The sequence below is a fragment of the Microtus ochrogaster genome, unplaced genomic scaffold (assembly GCF_000317375.1).
Source record: "Microtus ochrogaster isolate Prairie Vole_2 unplaced genomic scaffold, MicOch1.0 UNK6, whole genome shotgun sequence".
NCBI lineage: Eukaryota > Metazoa > Chordata > Mammalia > Rodentia > Cricetidae > Microtus > Microtus ochrogaster.
The window spans coordinates 9791175-9814863 of record NW_004949104.1 but is presented as its reverse complement, the minus strand read 5'-3'; the positions used below and the strand labels follow the sequence as shown (position 1 = coordinate 9814863).

At 46.1% G+C, this 23689-nt stretch overlaps 1 protein-coding gene across 1 annotated transcript in view; it reads left to right on the top strand.

The window, feature by feature from the left end:
- Depdc5 (DEP domain containing 5) overlaps positions 1 to 19697 on the top strand; it is a 124797-nt gene extending 105100 nt beyond the window's left edge. Inside the window, exons 36-42 of the mRNA XM_013353345.2 lie at positions 2098 to 2206; positions 4651 to 4878; positions 8815 to 8984; positions 11959 to 12130; positions 15477 to 15537; positions 18760 to 18842; positions 18983 to 19697. Of these exons, the coding sequence (XP_013208799.1) occupies positions 2098 to 2206; positions 4651 to 4878; positions 8815 to 8984; positions 11959 to 12130; positions 15477 to 15537; positions 18760 to 18842; positions 18983 to 19275 (1116 nt within the window). The 3' untranslated portion in view covers positions 19276 to 19697. The remainder of the gene's footprint in view (positions 1 to 2097; positions 2207 to 4650; positions 4879 to 8814; positions 8985 to 11958; positions 12131 to 15476; positions 15538 to 18759; positions 18843 to 18982) is intronic.
- Positions 19698 to 23689: the final 3992 nt, after the last annotated feature.

Below are 23689 nucleotides of genomic sequence, written 5' to 3'. Positions count from 1 at the left end.
TTTTTCGAGACAGGGTTTCTCTGTGGCTTTGGAGCCTGTCCTGGAACTAGCTCTTGTAGACCAGGCTGGTCTCGAACTCACAGAGATCCACCTGCCTCTGCCTCCCAAGTGCTGGGATTAAAGGCGTGCGCCACCACCGCCCGGCCTATATGTAGTTTTTGTTGTTTGTTTTTTAATGTAAAACATTTTATGTGTCTGGGTGTTTTCCTTACTGTATGTCTGTGCACCACATATGCACCTAATGTCAGTGGAGGCCAGAAGAGGAAGTCAGATCCCCTGCAACTGGAGTTATAGGCAGTTGTGAACTGCCATGTGGGTGCTGGGAACCGAACCCCAGTGTTCTGGAAAAAAGAAAAAAGAAAACAGACATTTTGGTTTGGTTTGGTTTTGATGTTTTTTTTTGTTGTTGTTTGTTTGTTTGTTTTGTTTTGTTTTTGTTTTTCGAGACAGGGTTTCTCTGTGGCTTTGGAGCCTGTCCTGGAACTAGCTCTGTAGACCAGGCTGACCACCACCGCCCGGCTACACTTAACCATTCTTAACAAGAGCCATTGGTCTCTCCAGCCACTCCCCATGTAGTTTTAATTCATATTTCTCCAAACATCTTTTGACATTTATTGGCCGTTTGTATTTCATTTTTTGAGAATTCTATGTTCATTTCATTATTATTTATTGATGGGGTTGTTTTATTTGTTGTTGTCTATTTTTTACCTTTAGTTCCTTTCAAATTTTAGACGTTAGTTCTCAGTCGGATGTGTGACAACAAAGGCTTTCTTCTGTCTGTGGGCCGCCCCTTCACTACCTGCCCTGTGCTGTGCAGAGGCTTTCTAGTGCTGTTTGTAGTTTCATGAGGTTCTGGTGTCAGTTGTTGGCGTTATTTACTGAGTCTGTTTCAGGAAGTCCTCAGGTGATCTGAGGTGATCAGGTGCCTGGCTAGATCTTAGGTATTTTCCCTGCCTTTTCCTCTAAGAGTTTCAGAATTCCAAGTCTTGCTTTAAAGCTCTGACCCTTTGAGAGTTTTGTACAGAGTGAGATAGGAATCTACATGTGGAGATACAATTGTCCCGCACTCTTTGTTGAAGACTGTCTTCAGTGCATTTTGTTTGTTTGTTTTGCCATCTTTGCAAAAATCAGGTGACTGTAACTGCGTGGGTTTCTATTTGGACCTTTTATTGTATTCCACCAGTTGATGTTTTCTTGTGCCAGTGAGGTATGACAGTATAACTTGAAGCCAGGTGTGGAGATCCCTGTAGCATTTTTCTTTTTGCTCAGGATTCCATTGACTGTCTGTGCTTCCATATTTCCTAATTCTGTGAAGAATCTCATTGGAATTTAATGGGGATTGCATTGAGTCTATAAATTGCTTTTGGTAAGGTAGGCACTTTTCATATTAATTCTTGTAATCCATGAGCATAGGATTAAAATTTATAAGAAGAATTTGGTGACATATTTCCTTTTTTGTTTTTAGGAATGGTTTAAGACTCACTGGTCCTGGGCGGTGGTGGCACATGCCTTTAATCCCAGCACTCAGGAGGCAGAGGCAGATGGATCTCTATGAGTTCAAGGCCAGCCTAGTCTACAAGAGCTAGGACAGGCTCCAAAGCTACAGAGAAACCCTGTCTCGAAAAGGGGACGGGGAGGTGGGAGGGGAGCAGGCACACTGGTATTAGTTCTTCAAAGGTCTGGTAGGTCATCAGTGAGTCAAGATGACCTTGAGCCCTCAACCTCTCGCCTCTACCTTCCCAGTGGGAATATAGGGGTGTGTACCACAACTCACTTTCCTTTAGGTGTCTCGGGAGACATTCCCTCAGATGAAGAGGAACAGACTGCCTAGAAGAATGTTAAATTTATTGGAGTTAGATGGTTATCTACTTGGAGTTTTTCTCTACTTTCTGTGTGTTTGAAATGTTTGATGAAATACATTAGTTTATAACTTGGAACAGGTTCATTTTCATATAGCATATTCTCAATGTCTAATGGGGACCAGCGGTGTGACCTCAGTTCTCTGGTCACTTACTGCCTTGACTGCTGTACACAAGCAAGGGTTGCCTCTTTGAGATGTTACCTGTAGGAATTTCAGGTTTTCCTTGTCTCTCCTAGAAAATGCTGGAAGAGCAGCTCATAACACATGCATCTGGTGAAGCTTGGCGGACCTTCATCTATGGCTTCTATTTCTACAAGATAGTAATGGACAAAGAGCCCGATCGAGGTCAGAGCCAAAGCACATGCAGGGGCGAGTACTTTTCCTAATCTCTCACATCTCCATGCATCTTGAGCTCCATGTGTGGCTTTGTGTTTTCAGTTGACACCGACAGCCTCTTTCAGCATCTCTACATGTTTACGCACGACTGAAGACAATGCTGTTTATTTAAAAAGATGATTTATTTAGCTATTTTAATAGAGTGTGTGTGTGTGTGTGTGTGTGTGTGTGTGTGTGTGTGTGTGTGTATGCGCGTGTGAGTGTATGAATTCAGGTACCTTCAGAGGCTAGAGGTGTTGGATCTTCCTGGAGCTGGAGTTGTAAGACCTCTGATTTGGGTGCTGGGAACCAAACTAGTCTTCTCTAAGAGCAGCATGCACTTTTAACCACACAACCATCTCTCTAGTCCAGACAATGTTTTTACTGAGGACAGTGTTGGTGGAAATAAACCTAAAAGAGGCCAAGGTAGGGGCTGGAGAGATGGCTCAGAGGTTAAGAGCACTGACTGCTTTTCCAGAGTTCCTGAGTTCAATTCCCAGCAGCCACATGGTGACTCACAGCCATCTGTAATGAGATCTGGTGCCTTCTTCTGGCCAGCAAGCATATAGACAGAACACTGTATACATAATAAATAAATAAGCAAATAAATAAGTGTTTTTAAAAATATTTTTTTAAAAAAGAGGCCAAGTTACTTGGGTTTTTTTTTTTCTTTTTTTATTTATTGTGGGTTTGTGGTTTTTGTTTTTTGTTTTTTTTTTTCCCAAAACAGGGTTTCTCTATGTAACAGCCCTGGCTGTCCTGGAACTTGCTTTGTAGGTCAGGTTGACCTTGAACTCACATAGATCTGCCTACCTCTGCCTCCCAAGTGCTGGGATTAAAGGCATGACCATCACTGCCCAGCAAAAAAAAAAAAAATTGAGACAGAGTTTCTTTGTGTAGTTTTAGAGCCTGTTCTGGAATTCTCTCTGTAGCCAGGGTGGCCTGAACTCACAGAAATTCGCCTTCCTCTGCCTCCAAGTGCTGGGGTGAAAGGTGTGCACCACCACCGCCCAGCACAATTTTCTATGGATCCTATGTTGGTGCTGTAACTTGCACCTTGCCTCCATTCTTCTGAGTTGGCTTTGATGACAGTGCGATGCCTCCAATAGTGCTTCATACTTACTGGGCTTCCAGTTCCCACATACTCCTTCAAGAAGACTACCAAGTCTACCTTGTTTTCCAAGACATGTTTTAAATAGTCACTCTATGGCATGGTTTCACATATACCCTCATATTACTTTTAATGATTTACTTTTCTTTGTGTATGTGTATGTGTATGGTGTGTGTGTGTGTGTGTGTGTTTATATGTGTACCCCATGTGTGTGAAGGTGCCAGCAGAGACCAAAAGAAGGTGTTGGATACCCTGGAACTAGAGTTACAGGAAGTTGTGAGCCACCATGTAGATGCTAGGAACTGAACCCAGGTCCTCTGCAAGAACAGCCAGTGCTCTTAACCATTAAGCCATCTCTTTAGCCTCTTCCCTTATATTCTTTAAATCATCCCCAAATTATTTATAATAACTGATAGTAAGACACTGCTATATTGTACTATATTGTTCAAGAAGCAAGAAAACTTTTGGTCATATTCAGTATAAATACTCTCCTGCCCCCCTGCAATAGTTTTGTGTGTGTGAATCAAGTCTGTAACTGTATATATAGCTCATGAGTTCAGGAAGCTAACTGCATGTGTTTTTTTGTTTACTGTGGTTCTGGGATCGAACTCAAGGCCTCTGCACATTAGGCAAACATTCTGCTACTTAGCAACACTGTAATTCCATCCCCTTTTAATGAAAAAAGGGAATTCTCCCATGGGGAGCAATTTCTAACATAATTTCTGGCTGCCATGGCTCTGGAGGCACCAAGGATTCAAAGCAGCCTTAATAGTGTGTGAATTTCAGGTGCTTGAACTGGTCGGAAGAGACTGCCATATTGTGGTAAATCACTTCTTCATCTCTGGGTCCATACATGATATGGTATAGTTAGTGACACTCACTGTGTACTTTTGTTAATTTAGTATCGATTTTTACCTTCTATTAGAAAAAAGAAAACTAAAAACCCACAACTTTTTATTTCCTGAAATATTATAAAACTGATAAGATTTTTTAAGTTGAATTAAATCTTATATAACATAAAATTAGCCTACATAACAAAAGCCATTCACAGTATTGTGCAACCACCACCTCTTTCTTGTTAGCTTTTACTGCCCAACTCCTCCCTTTCCAAACACCCCTGAACAAGCAGTTACAGGTTTTGTGTTTCTTTCTACAAATGTCATATGTGTGGTGACATAATAGGTAGGCTTTATACCGCTTCCTTTCACTTACCATTGTGTTTTATGGTCTATCTGTATTGTGCCATGTGACAGAAAAGCAGCGTTGTAACAGGAGATCCTTTACTCCCCCTGCTTTTTCCCAGTGGCTATGCAGCAGCCCACTGCTCCCTGGCACACAACAGGAGTGGACGACTTTGCCAGCTTCCAGCGCAAGTGGTTTGAGGTGGCCTTTGTGGCCGAAGAGCTTGTGCACTCTGAGATTCCTGCCTTCCTCCTGCCCTGGCTACCCAGTCGGCCAGCCTCTTACGCAAGCAGGCACAGCTCCTTCAGCCGAAGTTTTGGAGGACGGAGCCAGGCAGCTGCACTGCTGGGTAAGTTCTCGACCAGGTTGGAGTCTGGGAATAGCAGGTGGTTGGGGAAGGATAGTTACTAGACATCTAGCATGTACAAGGACCTACTTAAAACCACCGGAAAATTGTTTATTTGAGAGAGGGTCTTACTGGCCTGTCCTTACTGGCGGTCCTGACTGGCCTGTCCACTTGCCTCTGCTGGATTTAAAGCAGAGGCTCTTAACCTGTGGGTTGTGACCCCTTTTATAGGGGTCACCTAAGACCACCAGAAAATACAGATACTTACATTAAGATTTATAACCGTAGCAAAATTACAGTTATGAAGTAGCGACAAAACTAGTTTATGGTTGGGGTCACCACAGCATGAGGAACTGTATGGTTTAAAGGCATGCATGTACCACCATGCCTAGCAAGAAAAAATATGTTTCTAAGTAAAAAACAAGAGTAAAGTAAGGTATCTTATGACTGGGTGTGGTGGGCTTGCTTTTAATCCTAATACTTGGGAAGCAGAGGCAGGAGGATCTCTGTGAGTTCAAGGACAGCCAGGACTGAAAAGAGAGATCTGTCTCAACACAAACACACACACACACACACACAAAGATAATCTTTCTGGCCAGGCGTAGTTGGTGGTACAGATCAGTAATTCTAGCATTTAAGAGGCAGAAGCAGGGATTGTGAGTTTGAGGCCATCCCAGGCTGCATAGTAAGGCCCTATCTCAAATAACTAACCAGTTTTATTTATTTGCTAAATAAATAAACAGGTCATAACCTCAACATTTGAATTCTTCCTCAGAAAAAAACTAAGATGACTTACGGAAGAGAAACACCTGAGTTTCACCATTGCCTGTGTTTTGGTTGGGTTTTATTTGTGTTTTACTGTTGTTTGGGGGTGGCTTTTTGTTTGTTTGCTTGTTCTCTTTTTTTTTAAACTTGTGATTCTCCTTTGGAGGTAGCAGCAGAAAGCTGTTTTGAAATGTCTAATGTTGATACATAGACCTTTGCCTTGGCCTGTTGTGGCTCCCACTTCCCATCCTTATCGTGTGTCACTGAGCTGGGAAGCTACAAAGCCACCTGACAGTCCTGCAGATGCAGTACCACATGCCTCCCCCTCAGGCTCATGCTCGGGCCTTCTTCTCAGGTCTGTTGTGGCAGTCTGTTAGATCTCGGAGTCACGAGAGACTGTTGCATTCCTCTATCCAGACTGACCCCTGAACTTTTTCCAAAGCGTTCCTGATGAACATGGAGCTAGCTTCTTTTTGAAAAATTCCTTCAACTTGGCACTCGCTGTTGAGACTTGCTTCATTGTGAGGAAGCCCTAGTTGTGAGGGCTCAGCTTCAGTGTTCCTTCTCCTCTAGTGATACTGATCTGCTCTCCTAGGTCATTAATAACCCCCTAAAATGCTGAGCTTGTTTCTCTTCTGGGCCTGTGCATATTGATTAGACTTCCCACGGAGCAGGCTCTACCTTTGTCCATACTAAAAGCCTGCTAGACGCGTCTGCATTATCAAATCTTACCCTGGAAACACAAGCCAGTGATAGAGTGATTTCCACTTGGGTATCTCCTAGACTCGCCTATTCTGCACTTAACAAACCTGATAATAGAAGATGTTCCAAGTCACTGCTGAGGTTTATCACATGCCTTTGGTTTTGTGACAGAGGTCTTTTTACCTGGAGAAATAGATACATAGTGTGCAAGTCCAGAGAACACAGCTTTCTTTCATGTGGACTGTTGAGTAAAGGGTTCCTGCGAGTGTCATAAATCAGGAACATCAAGTCCAGACAGAACCTAGCTTTAATGAATATTTTAGTATCAGAGTGACCAGTAAGGGGACCAAATGTGCCTCAAGTGTCCGTCAAGCCACAGAGAGGCCTCACTTTGAGCATTAGTGAACCTCATGTCATAAGCTGGAAGGCAGAGAAAAGAGGAGACGCAAAGTGACCAGAGGAGAAGGCAATTAAGGGAGTCTATAACCCTTTCTCAGCCACATGTTTCCTGCCTGGGCTGCCATATCAGTTTGCAGACAAGGAAGCAAGGTTTTCAGAGACATGTGAGCGTGGCTGGAATCGCAGGCGCTTGGCCCTTCCAGCTCCAAATCAAGAATGTTGCCCGTTCTGCCTGTTCTAGTATCAGGAGAGTATCATTCAGTGCCCTTGCTCATGCTCTCCTGCCTTCCAACAGAAGCTCATTAAATTTGTTGACTTAGGAGCAAAACCCAGAGCCTAACTGACTCTTTCAGAGAAAGAAAAATTGTGAGGAGTAGGGATATAAGAGCAGATCCTGATTTATAGAAAACCTGGTGTGCTGAGTGTGGTTAGTGTCCACTGAGGTCAGGGCCCTGACTGACATGTCTGCAGTGGGATAGGCTTCATTGTGAGCTCCCATTTACTGAGAAAATACTGTAGGACTAAGGCCTTCCTAGGATAAAAGCAGAAAAGTCATGCTTAGCCGGGCGGTGGTGGCGCACGCCTTTAATCCCAGCACTCGGGAGGCAGAGGCAGGCGGATCTCTTGTGAGTTCTAGGCCAGCCTGGTCTAAGAGCTAGTGCCAGGACAGACTCCAAAGCCACAGAGAAACCCTGTCTCGAAAAACTAAAAAAAAAAAAAAAGTCATACTTCCTCCTTGTTGTGGTCTAGGCTGTTTTTCCCTTGTTCTGTTTGTGGGTCACTGATCCTGAAGATCTTAGGTACAGCCTGGTTGGGTGTCTGAGTTTATGATCCTAGTTAGGATGACATCTCTCCCTTGTACAAGAAGGGATGGCTTGACTAAGGACTCAAACTGCTTTATAATTGGCTAAATCTGGCTTATGGTTTGTTTATAACTGACCCTTCTACACTGTTCTTGATTTTCGTGTGTGTGTGTGCATACATGGAGGCTACAAGAGAACACTGGGTATTCTTATGTATCACTGTGTGACTCTCCAGTCCTTTGAGGCAGGATCTTTCCCTGGGGCTTGTGTTTTCTCAGCTAGGCTGCAAGCCAGCAAACCTCAGTGTCTCTGTCTCCTTTGGAGCTGGTTACAAGTATGTGGGGGCACTGGGATCTGAACTCCAGACTTCATTGATTATGCAGCAAACACTCTTTTTTTTTAGGGAAAAAAAAAGATTTTATTTATTTATTTGTTTGTTTATTTTGCATACAGTATTCTCAGTATTCTGTCTGCATGTGTGCCTGCAGGCCAGAAGAGGGCACCAGATCCCATTACAGATGGTTGTGAGCCACCATGTGGTTGCTGGGAATTAAACTCAGGATCTTTGGAAGAGCAGGCAGTGCTCTCAACGACTGAGCCATCTCTCCACCCCCGCAGCAAACACTTTTAAGTGATAAGTCGTTTCTCCAACCCCCAGATTGTGTTTTTTTGAGATGAGGTTTGACTACGTAGCAAGATGTCCTCTAACATATTTTTCCTGCCTCAGCCTTCTGAATGCTAGCATTATAGGTTTAAACTACAATGTGTGGCTATAATTAATTTTCTTAAAAGGATTTTTAGCTCTCCAGTACAGCTGAACAAAGACTCCCCATAGGTCCCCTGCTCCTCTCACACCCAGCCTCCTTCACTGTCAGTCTCCACCAGAATGACATTTGTTCTGATCCATAAACCTACATGGATGCACTATCATCACCCAAAATCCACTATTTACTCTTGGTATTGTATATTCTGTGGATGTGTATAAATTTAAGGTGGTATAATATACAGAGTAGATTATCACCCTAGAATTTCATGTGTTTTTTATAAAGTTTTATTGAAACATATCTGAACCCATTCTCATATTATCTAACAGCAAGCAGAACAAGATTTTTGTGGACTCCTAGATTGTTAACTAGTGATTTTCAGAGATAGGAAGCTCTATTGAACACTTCTGCAGTTTCATATTTATGGTGCTTATTCATTCTTCTACATTGTCCCACTCCTGTGCCTCTCTCTGTGTGTCCCCACCCCCTGCTGCGTGCTCACACAGCTGCCACTGTCCCAGAGCAGAGGACTGTGACCCTGGATGTCGATGTGAACAACCGAACCGACCGGCTGGAGTGGTGCAGCTGTTACTACCACGGAAACTTCTCTCTCAATGCAGCCTTTGAGATCAAGCTACACTGGATGGCGGTGACTGCCACAGTACTCTTTGAGATGGTGAGATCATCACCTTACTTTAAGGCAAGGGGGTGCTCTGTAGAGGCTCCTGTTGCTTTCACATAACCTTTGACCTTAGAACATTAAACATAGAAATTCAGGGTTTAGATTGGTGTTTCTTCGCCTTGGCATTACTGACTTGGGGGCCAAATAATTATCTGTTGTGAGTGATGTCGTGCCCATTGTAGGTTGTTAAACAACATTCTGACCTCTGTCTATTGAATACCAGTAGCATACCACTGGCTGTGCTAACCAAACATTTTCCAAAACTTGAAACCACTGGTCCAGAATGAAAAGCAAATCTCTGTCTCTCCCTTGTGTCCTGGGACTTCCATCTAAAAGCAACCATCACTATATCCATGTTTAAAACACTACAGGGTTTCTGTGTGTATATAAAAGATGGGTGGTAAGCTGACCATGGTGGCTCACCCCTAAAGAAAAAATGTCTCAGCACTTGGGATGCTGAGGTAAAGGATCACCACAAATTCAAGGCCACTCAGCTACATTCTCACATCTCAGATCAGCCTAGAATTCATGCTGAGGACACACTTATGCTCACATGCTGGATGCATAGTATTTACATTGGGTTTTTTCTGTTACTTGTGTATCTTCCATACCAAAAGAAATAAATCTGCCTTTTTTACTTGTTGGATTTAAATTTTTTTACCTCATTGTTTTTAATGGCTACAGAATATTCTAGTATTTATTTATTCCATAGTTTGCCTCACCAATTCCTAGTTGGCAAATATCACATTTTAACTTGCTGTTCCTCGAACAAGTGTGAGTTTGTCTTCTGGGTCATTTAGCAGTATTTACAGATATCTTTGTCAACCCCACAACAGGGGAAGAGTTGGATGTATTATTAGCATTTAATGGACAGCAACCAGAGTGTCCCTCAATGGAGTCCCTCAAAGAAGTAACTGACCGACAATGTCCTAAGTGTTAGCTGGCCTTGCCTGTCTTCTTTCTGCTAGTCTGTCTTGGTCACCTGTGTATGCTGTGCTGTGAAGCCAACGCAAACCACTGCCCATCCCCAGCCAAGGCACTCCTTAGCTGTCAGTGTCTTCTCAGAGCCCTCCTTAGCCGTCACCACAGCCTGCTCCTCCCTTGATGCTCACAAATTCAGCCCTCCAAACTAGAGATTTTGGCTTTACTTTTGTGTTGGTTTTTTTTTTTTTAATTTTTTAAAAATTTTACTTTGTCATTTTGTGTGTATGGATATTTTGCCTGCATGCATGCCTGAAAGAAGATGTTGGATTCCCTGAAACTGGAGTGCTAGGAATCAAATGCAGGTCCTCTGGAAGAGCGGTTAGTGCATTTAGCCACTGAGCCATCCCTGCAGCTCCTGACTATTGCGTTTGTATTCGTGTCTCTGAAGGAACTAAGAGTAGTTGTCTTCTGTTTTTGCATGTATGTAACATTTACGTATGATGTATGTCTAAGTGTTTTCTGGTGCATGCATGCATGTGCAACAACCATACATGCAAGAGCACAGGATTGCAGACCCATGCTTCCGCCCCAGCCTTTGTAAAAGTGGGTCCCAGGGCCTGGAGAGATGATAGCTTAGAGGTTAGCACTGGAGGCTCCATTCCTAGCACCCATGTGGCAGATCAGAACTGCCTATAACCCCAGTTCCACACACACACATAAAAATAAAAAGAGTCTTTGGTGTGTGCTCTGGGTATTTAAAATCAGATTCTCATGCTTGTATATTAGATACTTTACCAATTGAACCGTTTACAAAGCACCTTTTAAGTTTTTAAAGAATTGTTTGTTTAAGTCAAGCTACAGCTAAACTGTATCTTTTTTACGGATGGGAATCTTGATATAGTGCCTAGAATCCTGGCATAAGTGGTCATCCTGCCCTAGCCATTCAAGTAATTGGGACTATGAATATGTGCCACCACCCTCAGCCTGTATCTCTTAATGCTTGACTGAAGAAGAGGAGCCCAGAGTTCAGACAAGCCTGGGCAGCATTCTGACACCCTATCTGAGAAAAAAAAAAAGGAAAAAAAGATAGATGTCGTTCTCATCCGATGGCACCTATATGCCAGAGCCACATCCATGAATTTTTGTTTCTTTTGTTTGTGGGGTGGAGTGTGCATTCTCAGGAGGATAGCCAGGACCTCGCTCTGGAGGACACTCCCATCACTAGCACACACCTTTAGGGTTTCTATCGTGAGGTTCGGGAGGGGGGTGTATTTTGGTTTTTATTTACCTGTGTGTGTGGACCATATGGTCACAATGTGGAGGACGGGGACAAGTCGAGGGGTGGTTCTGGCTTTCCACTATATGGCTTCCAGAGATAGAAAGCTTAGGTCATCAGCATTGATGGCAAGTGCGTTTATGAAATACTGAACCATCTCACCAGCCCACTGGTTTAGTTAGTTTGTTTTAAATATCCATTTTATGTTTTTTAAACTATATTTTAAAAAACCTTACAAAGTCCCCTGAGGAAACATTGGTTGTTATTTACAGGAACTCTGGTTTTCAGGAAGATAGTTTTGGGAGTTCCCCAGAGTGTATTCTCCTGTATGCAAGAGCTGGTCACTTGGCAAGAAGCTGCCACAGTCATCTCCCACCCTACATCAAATATCTGTGGGTTATTTTCTTATTGGATACACTGAACTTGCTACGCAACAAAATAGGAAGATTCAGCCTTTGTCCTGTGACCTTGCTTCTGACATTCCACAGAATAAGGAGGGTGTTAGCTGTCATAAGTTAGTTCCTTGCATAAGAAACCGAAGGTGAGAAGCTGGGGCCCGGAAGAGCAGCTGTGTGCTCATTCAGTTTCTCTATCGCTCACCAGGAAGTGAACTGTGCTTGTTCCTGACAGGGCTGGCTAGAGCCAGAGATCGTGAGCGAGCACGCCTGCTGGTGTGGATTCTGCCACTCTGGCAGGACTGCTCTCTGGAGGCATTTTCTCTGATCTAAAGGAACCTGGAGATGATGCTGTTTATGTACTTCCTTCCAGGTCCAAGGTTGGCATCGAAAAGCTACCTCCTGCGGCTTCTTGTTAGTCCCAGTTTTGGAGGGTCCTTTTGCACTGCCCAGTTACCTCTATGGCGATCCTCTGCGGGCCCAGCTCTTCATCCCACTCAACCTCAGCTGCTTGCTCAAGGACGGCAGCGAGCACCTGTTTGACAGTAAGAGCTACTCCCTTCTGAAGGGGCTGTCTCCCTGAGTCCGACCCCATCCCAAGAACAGCCCCCTGTGCTCTCGCATAAGTAGAATCTAGATGGAGAATGGAGAGGTTAGTAAGAAACAGAAAGCAGAAGGAGACTGACCATCTAGAAAGAGAAAAAGGATGAGTGGGAAGTGGGATGCAAGAGAGGAATGAGGATACCTGTATGAAATGTTATAATGAAGCCCATAACTGTCCAGTGAACATATGCCTGAGGAAAGCAAACCGCAGAAACCACAGGCTGGTTAAGAGAGCCATCAAAAAAGGGTGAAATAATCTGGATTGTAAACAGAGGTTTCTCTGTCCCACCCTGTCCTGTAAATAATCACTCAGAGGCTTAATACTAATTACAGGAGTTTGCCTATAGTTCAGGCTTATTACTAACTAGATCTTACATTGAACTTAACCCATTTCTATTAATTTAAGTATTGCCACATGGCCATGGCTTTTACCAGTCTACTGACAGCATGTTTTTTGAACAGCTGCTTGTGTCTCCCTCAACTCTGCCCTTCTTTCAACCCAATTTGGCTTTTCCACCTTGCTATAGGCTAAAGCAGTTTTTGTTATCAACTAATGAGAGCAATATATATTCACAGTATACAGAAGTATTAATCCACAGCACTGGGCTTTTGCCCTGGATTTTTTTTTAAATTTTTCAATTTCGTTTTATTTTATATGTGTGAATGTTTTGCCTGCATTTATGTCTGTGCGCCTCATGTGCACCTGGTGCCCACAGAGGCCAGAAAAAGGAGTTGGATCTCCGAGAACTGCAGTTCTGGATGGTTGTGAGCCACCTCGAGGGTGCTGGGAACCAAACTTAAGTCTTCTGCAAGAGCAGCCAAGACTCTGAACCACTGGGCAGTGACTAGGTAACCTGGGACAGATTCCTTAATGCTTCTGAGCTTTGATGTTTTTTCTTGTGTATGCTGGCTGGAACCTATCTGCCAGCTCTGGAAGGCCAGAGTGAAGCTGGCAGTGGAGAGAGGTTTGTGCACTGTCCATCTCCACCCCATTGCTCTGCCATGTCCTGTGTGTTCCCAGTCACCTCATCACCCACAATGATCGTTTGAATTTGAGGAGAGCCTTTGGCATGCTAGTCCATACAAAAAGGCCCTAGAGAGGCCATCAAAAACCAAACAGGAAGCATTGCTCTACTTCCTGTGCAAAGCTGGGACCAGCTTTGTAAGTCCCAGGTTTCCTGCGTGTATCTCCAGCACTGGATCTTGAGGACTCAGATTAGACCTCGTTCTTCTGTGAGGAAGGGAGCACAGGGACCACCCTGATGTGCCCTTTACCCACCTGGATGTTGAGCGCTGTTCCCCATCCACACCTGCCATTGCTATCACCAAGCACTCCTGCAGATGAATGCATGAATATCTCCTAAAAAGCTCTCTATGCATTCGGGATGACATTTTCAAACGCAAAAGGCTGCAGCTGATGCTCATGTGCCAGGAGTTATCCGACAGAGAGATTATAAATGTGAAAGACACAGCTTGGGTGTAAGAGAAATATTTTCTTCCCACTTGCTTGTAAGTTTGTGTTACACTAGACGGCAGAGGGTGAGGAGGGCTTCTAGATAGGGCAGGCTAAATTTAGTAATCCTGTGGTTTCTAGTTCCCAGTCTGTACTCTCCGCTTACAACGCAGAAGGCATTTTTTTTACCTGTGCCCTGCAGTCCCTCTGCATCGGCGGCCAGAGATTCTAAGCTGCACAGAGCTTACAAAATCCTTTGCACACATAACATTCTGTCTGCCTCACAGCGTGGCTGAGGAGGACCATTTGTACAGTCCCAAAGTGGGAGTGGTTATGATCCTTCCAAAGTTTTAAACCAGGCAGCTCCTTGTATTATTGTCAGTACCTTGAGGGGCTACAGTCACCTTACAGCGTCCAGAGATGCTCTCCTCATTGTAACAGGATTACTCACAGGGCTGGCATAGAACTGATAGTTTCCCTGCCAATTCTGACCTGGTCTTCTAAGTCATCAACTTCAGTTGGTTACTATGGTAACAGAGAAAAGTCCTAGTTTAAAGGAATAAGGACCCAGATCTAAAATTCAATTTTCTAGATTCTGTGTCTCCTCTTTTCTTCTTATCTCCACTTCTTGTAGCAGTTGAGTCTAAATCTTAAAATCTGGCACAATTGTGATGTGTGTGTGCGCGCTGGCTACATGTGTGTTTGTGTCTGTGTGCCTATATATGTATTTGTGTGATTGTGTATATGTGTTTGTGTGTGTGTATGTCTGGGTGTCTGTGGGGTATGTGTATGCATGTGTATGTATCTGTAGTTGTGGGGGGGGCTGTCTCTCCAATTTATTTGAAATAAAGTTCTAATTATGGACAAAGTAACAAAGCCACTGCATCCCTAGTCTCTGGGTTGTCTGTACTGTTGTGGGAACACTCAAAACCTCCATCCAGAGAGCAGTCCAGCTCTGCTTCCTGTTGCTGTGTGGCAGAGTGCTCAAACTTCCCTCCTCCTTTCTGCATTTGGTCCTCAGCAGCTGCCGTGTGGAAGAGGAGACTGGAGCAATTCAGTCAGTGATGGAGGAGCAAATTCTGCTCTGTTCTCCCCTCTGAAGCTGATGACTTCTCAAGAATTTGTTTTATATTTATTTACTTCAATTTCCCTACCTCTAAAATGGAGCTTGTAATATTGTCTTTCTTTACAGGGAAATGGATTAGTGATATTAGAAACATGGGTGGGCATTATTTTCAGAAGTAGCTAATGTACACTCCAGATTTGTGTTCAGTATACTTTCAAAAGCCAGGTCTAGTGGTGAATACCTATACGTACAGGCAGGAGTATCGGGAGTTCAAAGTGATCTCTGGCTACCTAGAGTTTGAGGCCAGCCTGGGCTATGCGAGACCTGTCTCAGAAACAAATAAAAATACTGGAGTCTTTTCAGCTTTAGTTTTGTTTGTTTCTTGAGACAGGTTTTTTGTGTTACAGGTCTGACTATCCTAGAACTCACTTTGTATATCAGGCTGGTCTCAAACTCACAGAGATCCACATGCCTCTGCCTCCCAAGTGCTGGGATTAAAGGTGTGTGCCACCACTGTCCAGCTTCTTTTCAGCTTTTGAATAAGACATTACATAAGCCTCGTTCTGATGCTTACAGTGGCTCCCGAGAACTACACCTTTCTAGACTGTGGTGGAGCTTTGGGGGGGGGGATTATAGGGTACGCGGCTGTCCTTCCTATAACTTGTTCAGAAACGAGAGACAAGAATTGTCAGGAGCAATGAAGAGAGCAGTGTGAGTTTATTACAAACCTTGTGATCACAGTTCAGCATTTATTCCTTATTCCTTTCAGGCTTTGAACCGGAAACGTATTGGGATCGAATGCACCTTTTCCAGGAAGCCATTGCTCACAGGTTTGTCCGTTAGCAAGAAGGAACAGTGACCAAATCAGTATTTTTTCCCATAGCGGTTACCAAAATGAAATCCAGTTCATTCTGTTCCTGATCCCGAAGGATCTGTCCTTCTAGTGACAGACTCACTGCTCACCTCCACTCAGCCTTGGAGATGGACGCTGCGCTGCCAGTCCTGTGGCTATTGCCTTCCAGACCTCATTGCTCTGTTAGGCTGTGAAGGGAGAGCTCTGTAAGTAACCAAGAGAGCCCGATTATGCTGGGAAGGAGATGGTAAAGCCAAACATTGTAAATTTTGTCAGTAAACCTTCCCCACGTGTTAGAAAGACAATGGATGTTTAAAAGCATGGATGAGAGTCATTCTTTCTTAGCATTGGCTCTGTGCCCCAGGAGAAGCCTTTCCTGGTTGCTCTGATTAGCTGTCTCTTCCACCAGTGCAACAAACCACATTGTTTGCAAGCATCTCTCAACTGACGTCCACTTGCTGCTTCATGTTTGTTCCTCATGGTGAAACAAAGCCACCTGTTGTTTCAGTGACCCTCTGCTTGACCCCGCACCCACCATTTATTCACAAGGCCTCGGGTCTCTAACCGCTCCCACCTTAGACCCTGCCCTAAGATCTGGACCTTACCTATGTGTTCGGTAAAGGGTATGGAATGGATGCAGTGGTAACTAAAGGGGTAGAGATCTGAGCAGAGGGAAGGCCTTCCTGCAGGAAGTAGACAGGTCTGGTTCACCCCTACTCACACTGCCAAAGAACAGTGGAAATCTTAGAGCTTATAGTCTTGCTTTTCTCGCCCCCTGGGTGTTTCTGGGCTCAGCTGGTAAATCTTCAAGAGACAGTAGCTTGGATGTCGCAGCTACTCACAGCTGGTAAGCAGTTCCTTGGCCAGTCACTATACTTCTTGACTAGGTGTCTCCTGGATGTGACCTTAGTTGCCAAATCAGCACTTTTCTTCTCAGTATCTTGTTCTCCTACTCCTCCTCAACCCAGGTCCTGGACATATTTTCTCTAAACCGCTGCCCTTTGTCCTTTAGCATCTTTTCTAACTCCCGACTTCTCCCATGTCTCCGAAGCTGCCCTGTGTGTGACACAGCGGACTGTTGTGTGTGACCCTTTGCCTAAACCCCGCCTCCTCTGCCCCTGTCAGCGACTATCCACCAGAGACTTTCTGCTCCCTCTATTTTGAATTCCTCTCTCTCTTTCTCTTTTTTTCCTCATAAGGCTTTACTGTGTGGCTCAGGCTGGCCATGAACTCCCAATCTTCTGTTTGTTGAGATTGCTTGCTACACCAGCACAACAGGAAATTCCTCTTTCCTTTTATTTTTAAAAACTGTAGACTAAGCTTTAATCCCAGCAGAGGCAGAGGCAGGTGGATCTCAGTGAGTTCGAGGTCAGCCTGATCTACAAGAGCTAGTCCCAGAACAGGCTCCAAAGCTACAGAGAAACCCTGTCTCAAAAAAAATAAAACAACAACCAAAAAACTATAGACTAGACAAATTTGTAGGCCCTTGGAGGGCAGAAATTTAATTCCCATTCATAGAGCCAGCAAAATGCCTTTTCCAGAGTATTTGTTCTACACATAGCTTCTGTGCAGTGCTGGGACTGAGCCCAGAGCCTTGAGGGTGCTAGGCAAGCAGTCATCCATCCACTGAGCTGCTTCCCTGGTCCTGCTGTGGTTGTGTGTGGAGTGGAATCCAGGTGGAGATGTGACTCCGAAATGACACCCTGCCCAAAAAGGCCCATCTCAGAAAGGCTGAGAATGCTCTCCTTCCTCCCATAGACCTTCTGCAGTGACACCTAAGGGTTCCTTCTACTCATTCTGGGTAGTTGGGGTGAGACAGTACAACAGCTCTGCAGTGGATACCCCTTGTCTGCACTGCAATCCCAGCCTGCCCCAAATGGAAAATCACTTGGATGAATTGTAGGTTTTCTGAGGATTTGAGGGCTTTGGGTTTGTTTGATTTAGTGATGGTTGCTCCTTGTAGAAGACTCAGATTTGGTTTTCAGCACCCGCCTTGGGCAGCTCACAACTGCCTGTAACTCCAGCTCCCTCTCCTGGCCTCCAGAGGCGCGTCTACTCATGTGCACACATACAGACAAGCAAGTACACACATACATATGATAAAAATTTTTAAATTAAAATTTTGTCTTGGGTTGGATATGTGGGTCAGTTGGTAGAATGCTTACCTAGTATGCGCCAATCGACCACGTTGAGCCAGGTACACTAGAGCAGGACTGTGAGCTAAAACTCAAGAGGTAGAGACGGGAAGGTCAGTGGTTGAAGGCTGTCCTCTGCTAAATTGTGATTTTGAGGTCAGCCTGGGATACCTAAGACCCTGTCTCAAAAGTAAATAATAGATGACTAGAAAGGGCCTTTACTGATGGTAAAGGAAAATGAGGCAAGAAGCCTCCAGTCCAGATGATCATGCTAAGTAAATCAGTTGGCTTGGTTGGAAAGCACAGAGGGAATCCAGAAGTGTCCTGTAGACAATGTAGGGCGCCAGCATAGAGCCGGCAGCTTGGATCCAGCACAGCGCTTCCCCGGTGAGCTCAGTCCAGGAAAGAAGACTCATTTTACCTCCTCTGTCACGGCCTTCATTACATAAAGCCCGCAGACACCGAGGGCAGAACTGGGCACATCTGTTAGCACGTCCTTTACAGCTCTTAGCAGGTGGGGCTAGGATGAATGTGCTTTGTGGAAATAGAAAAACCAGGAATAGAACAAGCTATAGATAAGAAGTGGGACAGGACAAGTCACAGATGAGAAATGGCTTCTGCTCGTTTCCCATTTCTGGAGCACAGCACAGCCAAGGGCCTTTGATTGCTGATCCTCACCTTTAAGGAAAGTTTAGTTAAGATGCCTCGTCCCGTTTCAGCAAAGGCCATTAAATGCTTAGCATGATGACCGTGGAGACAGATGTGGCTAAGAAAACATAAGACAAGGGGCAGCTGTGGATTGGTGAGCAGCCTGCTAGGACAGATGCCACAGCAGGCAAAGTGAAGGTCTAGAGTGGGGAAGGGAGGTGCTGGGTAGGACAGGGCTGGGTAGAGGGCTGCAGTCTGCAGTGACAGGAGAAGTGCTGAGGAAAAGGTAAGCAGCCTGCATGTTCCACACAGGAGGCTTTTCCATATTCCAGCACCGGGCTTTCGGAATCTTAGCTGCACACTGCCCTGTTTCTCCAGCTAATGAGACCATGCGTGTGTTTCTGTCGTTACTATAGGTTTGGATTTGTACAAGATAAATATTCCGCCTCTGCTTTTAACTTCCCTGCTGAGAATAAGCCTCAGTATATCCATGTTACAGGTGAGGAACAGTGGGCAAAAAAATTGGGTGGGTGCACGAGCCCCTGCCACAGGCGCATGAGCCCTGCCCACGCAGGACCACCCCAACTAACTGCGGGTGTTCACCAGTGGCTTCTACTCAGGCCTGCTCTCTCCCTTCAGGAACAGTGTTTCTTCAGCTGCCTTACTCCAAGCGCAAGTTTTCCGGGCAGCAGCGCCGGCGACGGAACTCCACCAGCTCCACCAACCAAAACATGTTCTGTGAGGAGCGGGTTGGCTACAACTGGGCCTATAACACCATGCTGACCAAGACATGGCGCTCTAGTGCCACGGGGGATGAGAAGTTTGCCGATCGGCTGCTGAAGGACTTTACAGACTTCTGCATCAACCGTGACAACCGTCTGGTTATGTTCTGGACAAACTGCCTGGAGAAGATGCATGCCAGTGCCCCGTGAAACCAAGCTGCTTGACTTAGGAGGTTGTGGGCATTCTAGGACTGGCCTTCCAGTTAGGCCCCGGGCATCAGGCTGCTACTGTCAGTGAGCGTGGCCGCTGCTGCTTTCTGGCCTTTGCACAAGTGTGAGTGAGGAGAAAACTGGAAGCAGCTGCTGCCACTACCACCACCCAGATCTCGCCATCATGTGCCCATGGCAGGGGAGGCACAGATTGTCCGTGGGGGGGAGTCAGTGTCTGGGAATGGGGTAGGCAGCTTCCATTAGGGTCCTTTTCCTTTACCAGCAGTGGGATATTCAGAACGGAACCTCCCGATTCCTGCCTGGGAGCGTGCATGTATAACATAATCTGTGACATAGTGTACCATTGGCTCATACCAGGTGTACATATGTGTACATAGAAGAAGCAAATAAAGTCGCCCACACAGCGTCTGTTCCCAGCCTTGTTCCTAGTAGCAGTCCCATCCTGGCTGGACAGCCAGGCCAGTGAGGTCACCTCAGGTGGCAAGAGGGCTTCAGGGCTCACTGGTCTGGAGTCTGGCTATGAATCAACTTGATAGGTTTCTTTTCAGAAGCCCTAGGGCAGGAGCAAGGATCCTTCTGCACAGGACTGGTGAGCAGGCAGTCCAGTACAATAGGAGGCTCTAGTCTGGCACGGTCAGACATGCCTTGCTAGGTTTTTGCTGCAGCAGCCATTGTGCCGTCTGTAGAGGGAAGCTGCTGGCTCTAGCCACAGGGAGGGCAAGGACGGCAGAGCACGGGGAGGACCTGGTAGGCATAGCTACTGCTTCCTCATTAATCGCACACCTTGTTGGCTTTTGAACCCATCTCCTGGGCCCTTGCTACAGCTCCAGGTCTGCTCCTCCTTGCCTTTCTTACTTACATCCTTAGGAAACCTGACTTGTCTCTGGTTCATTCTGTTGTCCTCCACTAGAAGCTGGGTGGGGTTTTGTTACTTGTTTTTTAAAGCTACTTGAAGCAGGTGTTTCAGAGACTGAGGCAGGATCCTAGAGTTCCAGGCCATGTTGGCCTCCACAGTGTATTCTGAGCAAAGCTGGGCTGTGTAGTGGGACCGTCTCCAAAGTCAAATGGGCTGGAAAAATGGTTAACTGATCTTACAAAGGACCTGAGTTCTGTGCCCAGCACCCAGTGGCCACTCACAACCATCTGTAATTTGAGTTGCAGGGGGTCCCACACCCTCTTTGCCTCTTTTATCATCAGGTCACATGGGGTACACACTGTGGGCTCCTCAAGGCACTCCAGTGGCCAGGACCTGCCACCCACAGAACACTACTGTCCTAACGACTGGATCCAGCCTTCACCCTACAGAGTCAAGGACTTGAGATCCCACCAATCCCCACCCTGAAAATCACCCTGAAAAGCTCACTTACCCCCGGGAAATGCTCTATAAGCCCTGTCTTCTGCTCAGTTCTCTGCTGCTTCTCACCCAACCAGAGGCAGCCACCCTCCTGGGTTCTTCTCCTCCAATAAATCTCTGGTGTGAGGTTTGTTGTGCTGTGTTGCTTTGTGGTGTTCCCTGGCTCCTAACTGCCAGGAGACCTTTCTGAGCTGTAACACCTAAACACATATGTACATACAAACAAAACACTCATACAATACAGTAAAAATAAAAACAGTCCATTCCAAGCCAGGTGGTGGTGGCACACACCTTTAATTCCAGTACTCAGGAGGCAGAGGCAGGTGGATTTCTGTGAGTTCAAGGCAGCCTGGTGTACAGAGTGAGTTCCAGGACGGTTGACAAGCACATACCAAGTGTGTGTACATCCCTGGATTCCATCCCCAGCTCTGATATATGAAAATAAACTTGGCATTAGAAAGAATGAGGGGCCAGCAAGAGAGCTCAGTAGCTGATGGTGCTTGCCCTTGAACATGACAATTTTTTCTTTTCTTTGGCGGTCCTAGAACTTGCTTTGTAGACCTCGAACTCACAGTGCTCTGCCTGCCTCTGCCTCCCGAGTGCTGGGATTAAAGGCGTGCGCCACCTAAGTTTACCATATGGTTGAGGGAAAGAACTAGCCCCAGAAAGTTCCCTGACCTCCACACACACGTTGTGGTACTCATGTATCCACATATATACCACACATGCACAGAGTTAATTAAAAATTTTAAAATAATCCTGTGCAAGGATGAAATGCAAATTCACAAAGAGTTCCATATTAAAATATGTGAGGGCTGCTAGCTAGGATAGAAAATAGCAGGAGAGAAGCAGAATACAAACGAAACCAGTTTACAGCTCTCTTCAGTTACCAAGTCAGCCGCTTCCTGAGTGCTTGCTGTGCCACGAGGCTCATCATACTCCATGGGGCCTGAGGAGAGGTGAAAGGTCTCCGGGCATGAGGCCCGGCCACACAGCTGAAAGGAATCTAGGCTGGGCTGCTTTGGGGGTAGCATGACCTGGTCTGCACTGTGCAGCCCCCTTCACCTTGTATGCAGGAGCAGCAACGTGCCACCTGCTGCTGTGTCCTGGGGTCAGCCTGGGATGTGTGGTGCAGCCCTGCAGACACACAGGCATCCTGTCACAGGGCCATAGCTCCCCACACAGAATCTGACAGGGAGTGGACAGTGACTTTGTCATGCCCCCCGCAGGACCCTGCCTCGTATTTCCCCTGGGCCTGCAGCTGCGGGTTTCAGGCTGCATGCGCTTCTGCAGCTCCTGGCCTACAAGCTATGGCCACACGCTTGCCCTAACCCCAGCCAGCAGTGCTCTCCAAGGTAGCTTTGGCTTGTCACAGAGTGTGTGCCCTGAGCCAGGTCTGACAGCCTTCAGATTTGAGCTCCAGCCACTAATCTGGTGGTGGCCAATCACCTGTTTCCGATGAATGAGCTCATATTTCTTCCAAGGAGAAAATCTGAAGCCATGAGAGCAGGACATGGGATTGTCTGTGGGATTCCTTGCAAACCTGGTTTCCTCTCAGCCCTGGAATTCTGGGTCCTCACCTGGCAGTGAATCTGGAAGGAACCGCGGGACCTGTGAGACTGTAGACCTCTCTTTTCTCGGCTGCCTCTGCTGTCTGTAGCGTTAACCCTCACCCTTCGGCTCCCTAGGAGCCTAGAGCAGTTGCCACCCCAACATCAACTCAGCACTGTTTGAATTACACCAAATGGCTGACCACCAAATGGCTCAGTTCCTCCTGTCCAATAACCCTCAAATGTCTCCAATGAGACAAAACAACTTATTTTTAAATCCATGGCATCCTGAAAGAAAAATTTATTAACACCTTTTGATGTTTGTCCAATCCTTCTGGCTCCTGTTATACACCCTTCCCCGCCCCCCTGCAATCTAGAATTGGATAATGGGTGCTGTCTTAAAAAGGCAGCCTCTTTCTAAGACACAAGTCCTGTCCCTTCCCAATCTGTGTGTCCTCGGTCCCCAAGGACAGACAAGAGTAACAAAGTGGCAGAAGTCTTGCCACAGGAAAGCCAGAAAGACATGAGTGAGCTGGGCACAGTTGTTTCTGCTTTTCAGAAGGTTGAGGCAGGAGGGTGGCATTGAGCCCAAGAATTCAAGACCAGCCTAGACTGCATATCTGGGAGGAGGCCGGGTGTGAGGGGAGAGGAGGAGAAAGAATCAAGGATCTGATCTGGTTTAAAAAAGAAAATGAAAAGGACCTTCCCCTGTAGAAGAGAAACCACTGGCCACCTTCCTTGATGGCAGCCCTCACTCTGAACCTGTCATCGAACCTGTCATCGTGACTCTGCGCTTGCAGGGTTGCAAGGCCTGAGCGACACAGACCATTTTCGCCACAAAGCAAGTTGCAGGCAGCCCTGGTGTTGTTCACCACTCACATGCTGAGGCCTGGCTCACGTGTTTTTCCTGCATATTCCTTGTTCTTGAAGCTTGTCTCTCCAGAGCTGCTTGGGGGGCAAAGAAGACATCGTGTTCATCCTTGCGTGCTCCGCTGGAGGGACTTCATAAATTGGGGGTTCTTTTACGGTTGGCCAGACTCATTCGCTCAGCAGAGCCCGGGAAGCGGAAGGAGTACAGAGGCCCAGTAGTCACTGTGGCACTGTAGAAGAGCTCTCTCTGCTCTGGGTGAAGAGTCGCAGGAACAGGAGGGGACGGTGGGAAATGGCGTTTGGGCGATATATGAGTTTTCAAAAAAGACACTCTTTTAGTAGGAAAAGGGGAAGTGGGACAGAATGCTCTGGGACCAGATTAGTGAACTAAAAAAAAACCTGAAATCAGAGAAAAGGTGTGTGTGTGGGGGGGGAGTCTTAGCCTGTCCCACCCCCTACCCCAGCCTGCACTTCCAATGACTTGACTTCGGTGGCGGCCCGGGTAGAGTTTTCAAGTTCCAGGCTGCAACCTGGTATGACAAGTGGCCCATTGTATGGGAACCCTGAGACAACCTGCTTCTGGGTTACACCGGGTGGGGCCTCACGCATCTCTCAGGCT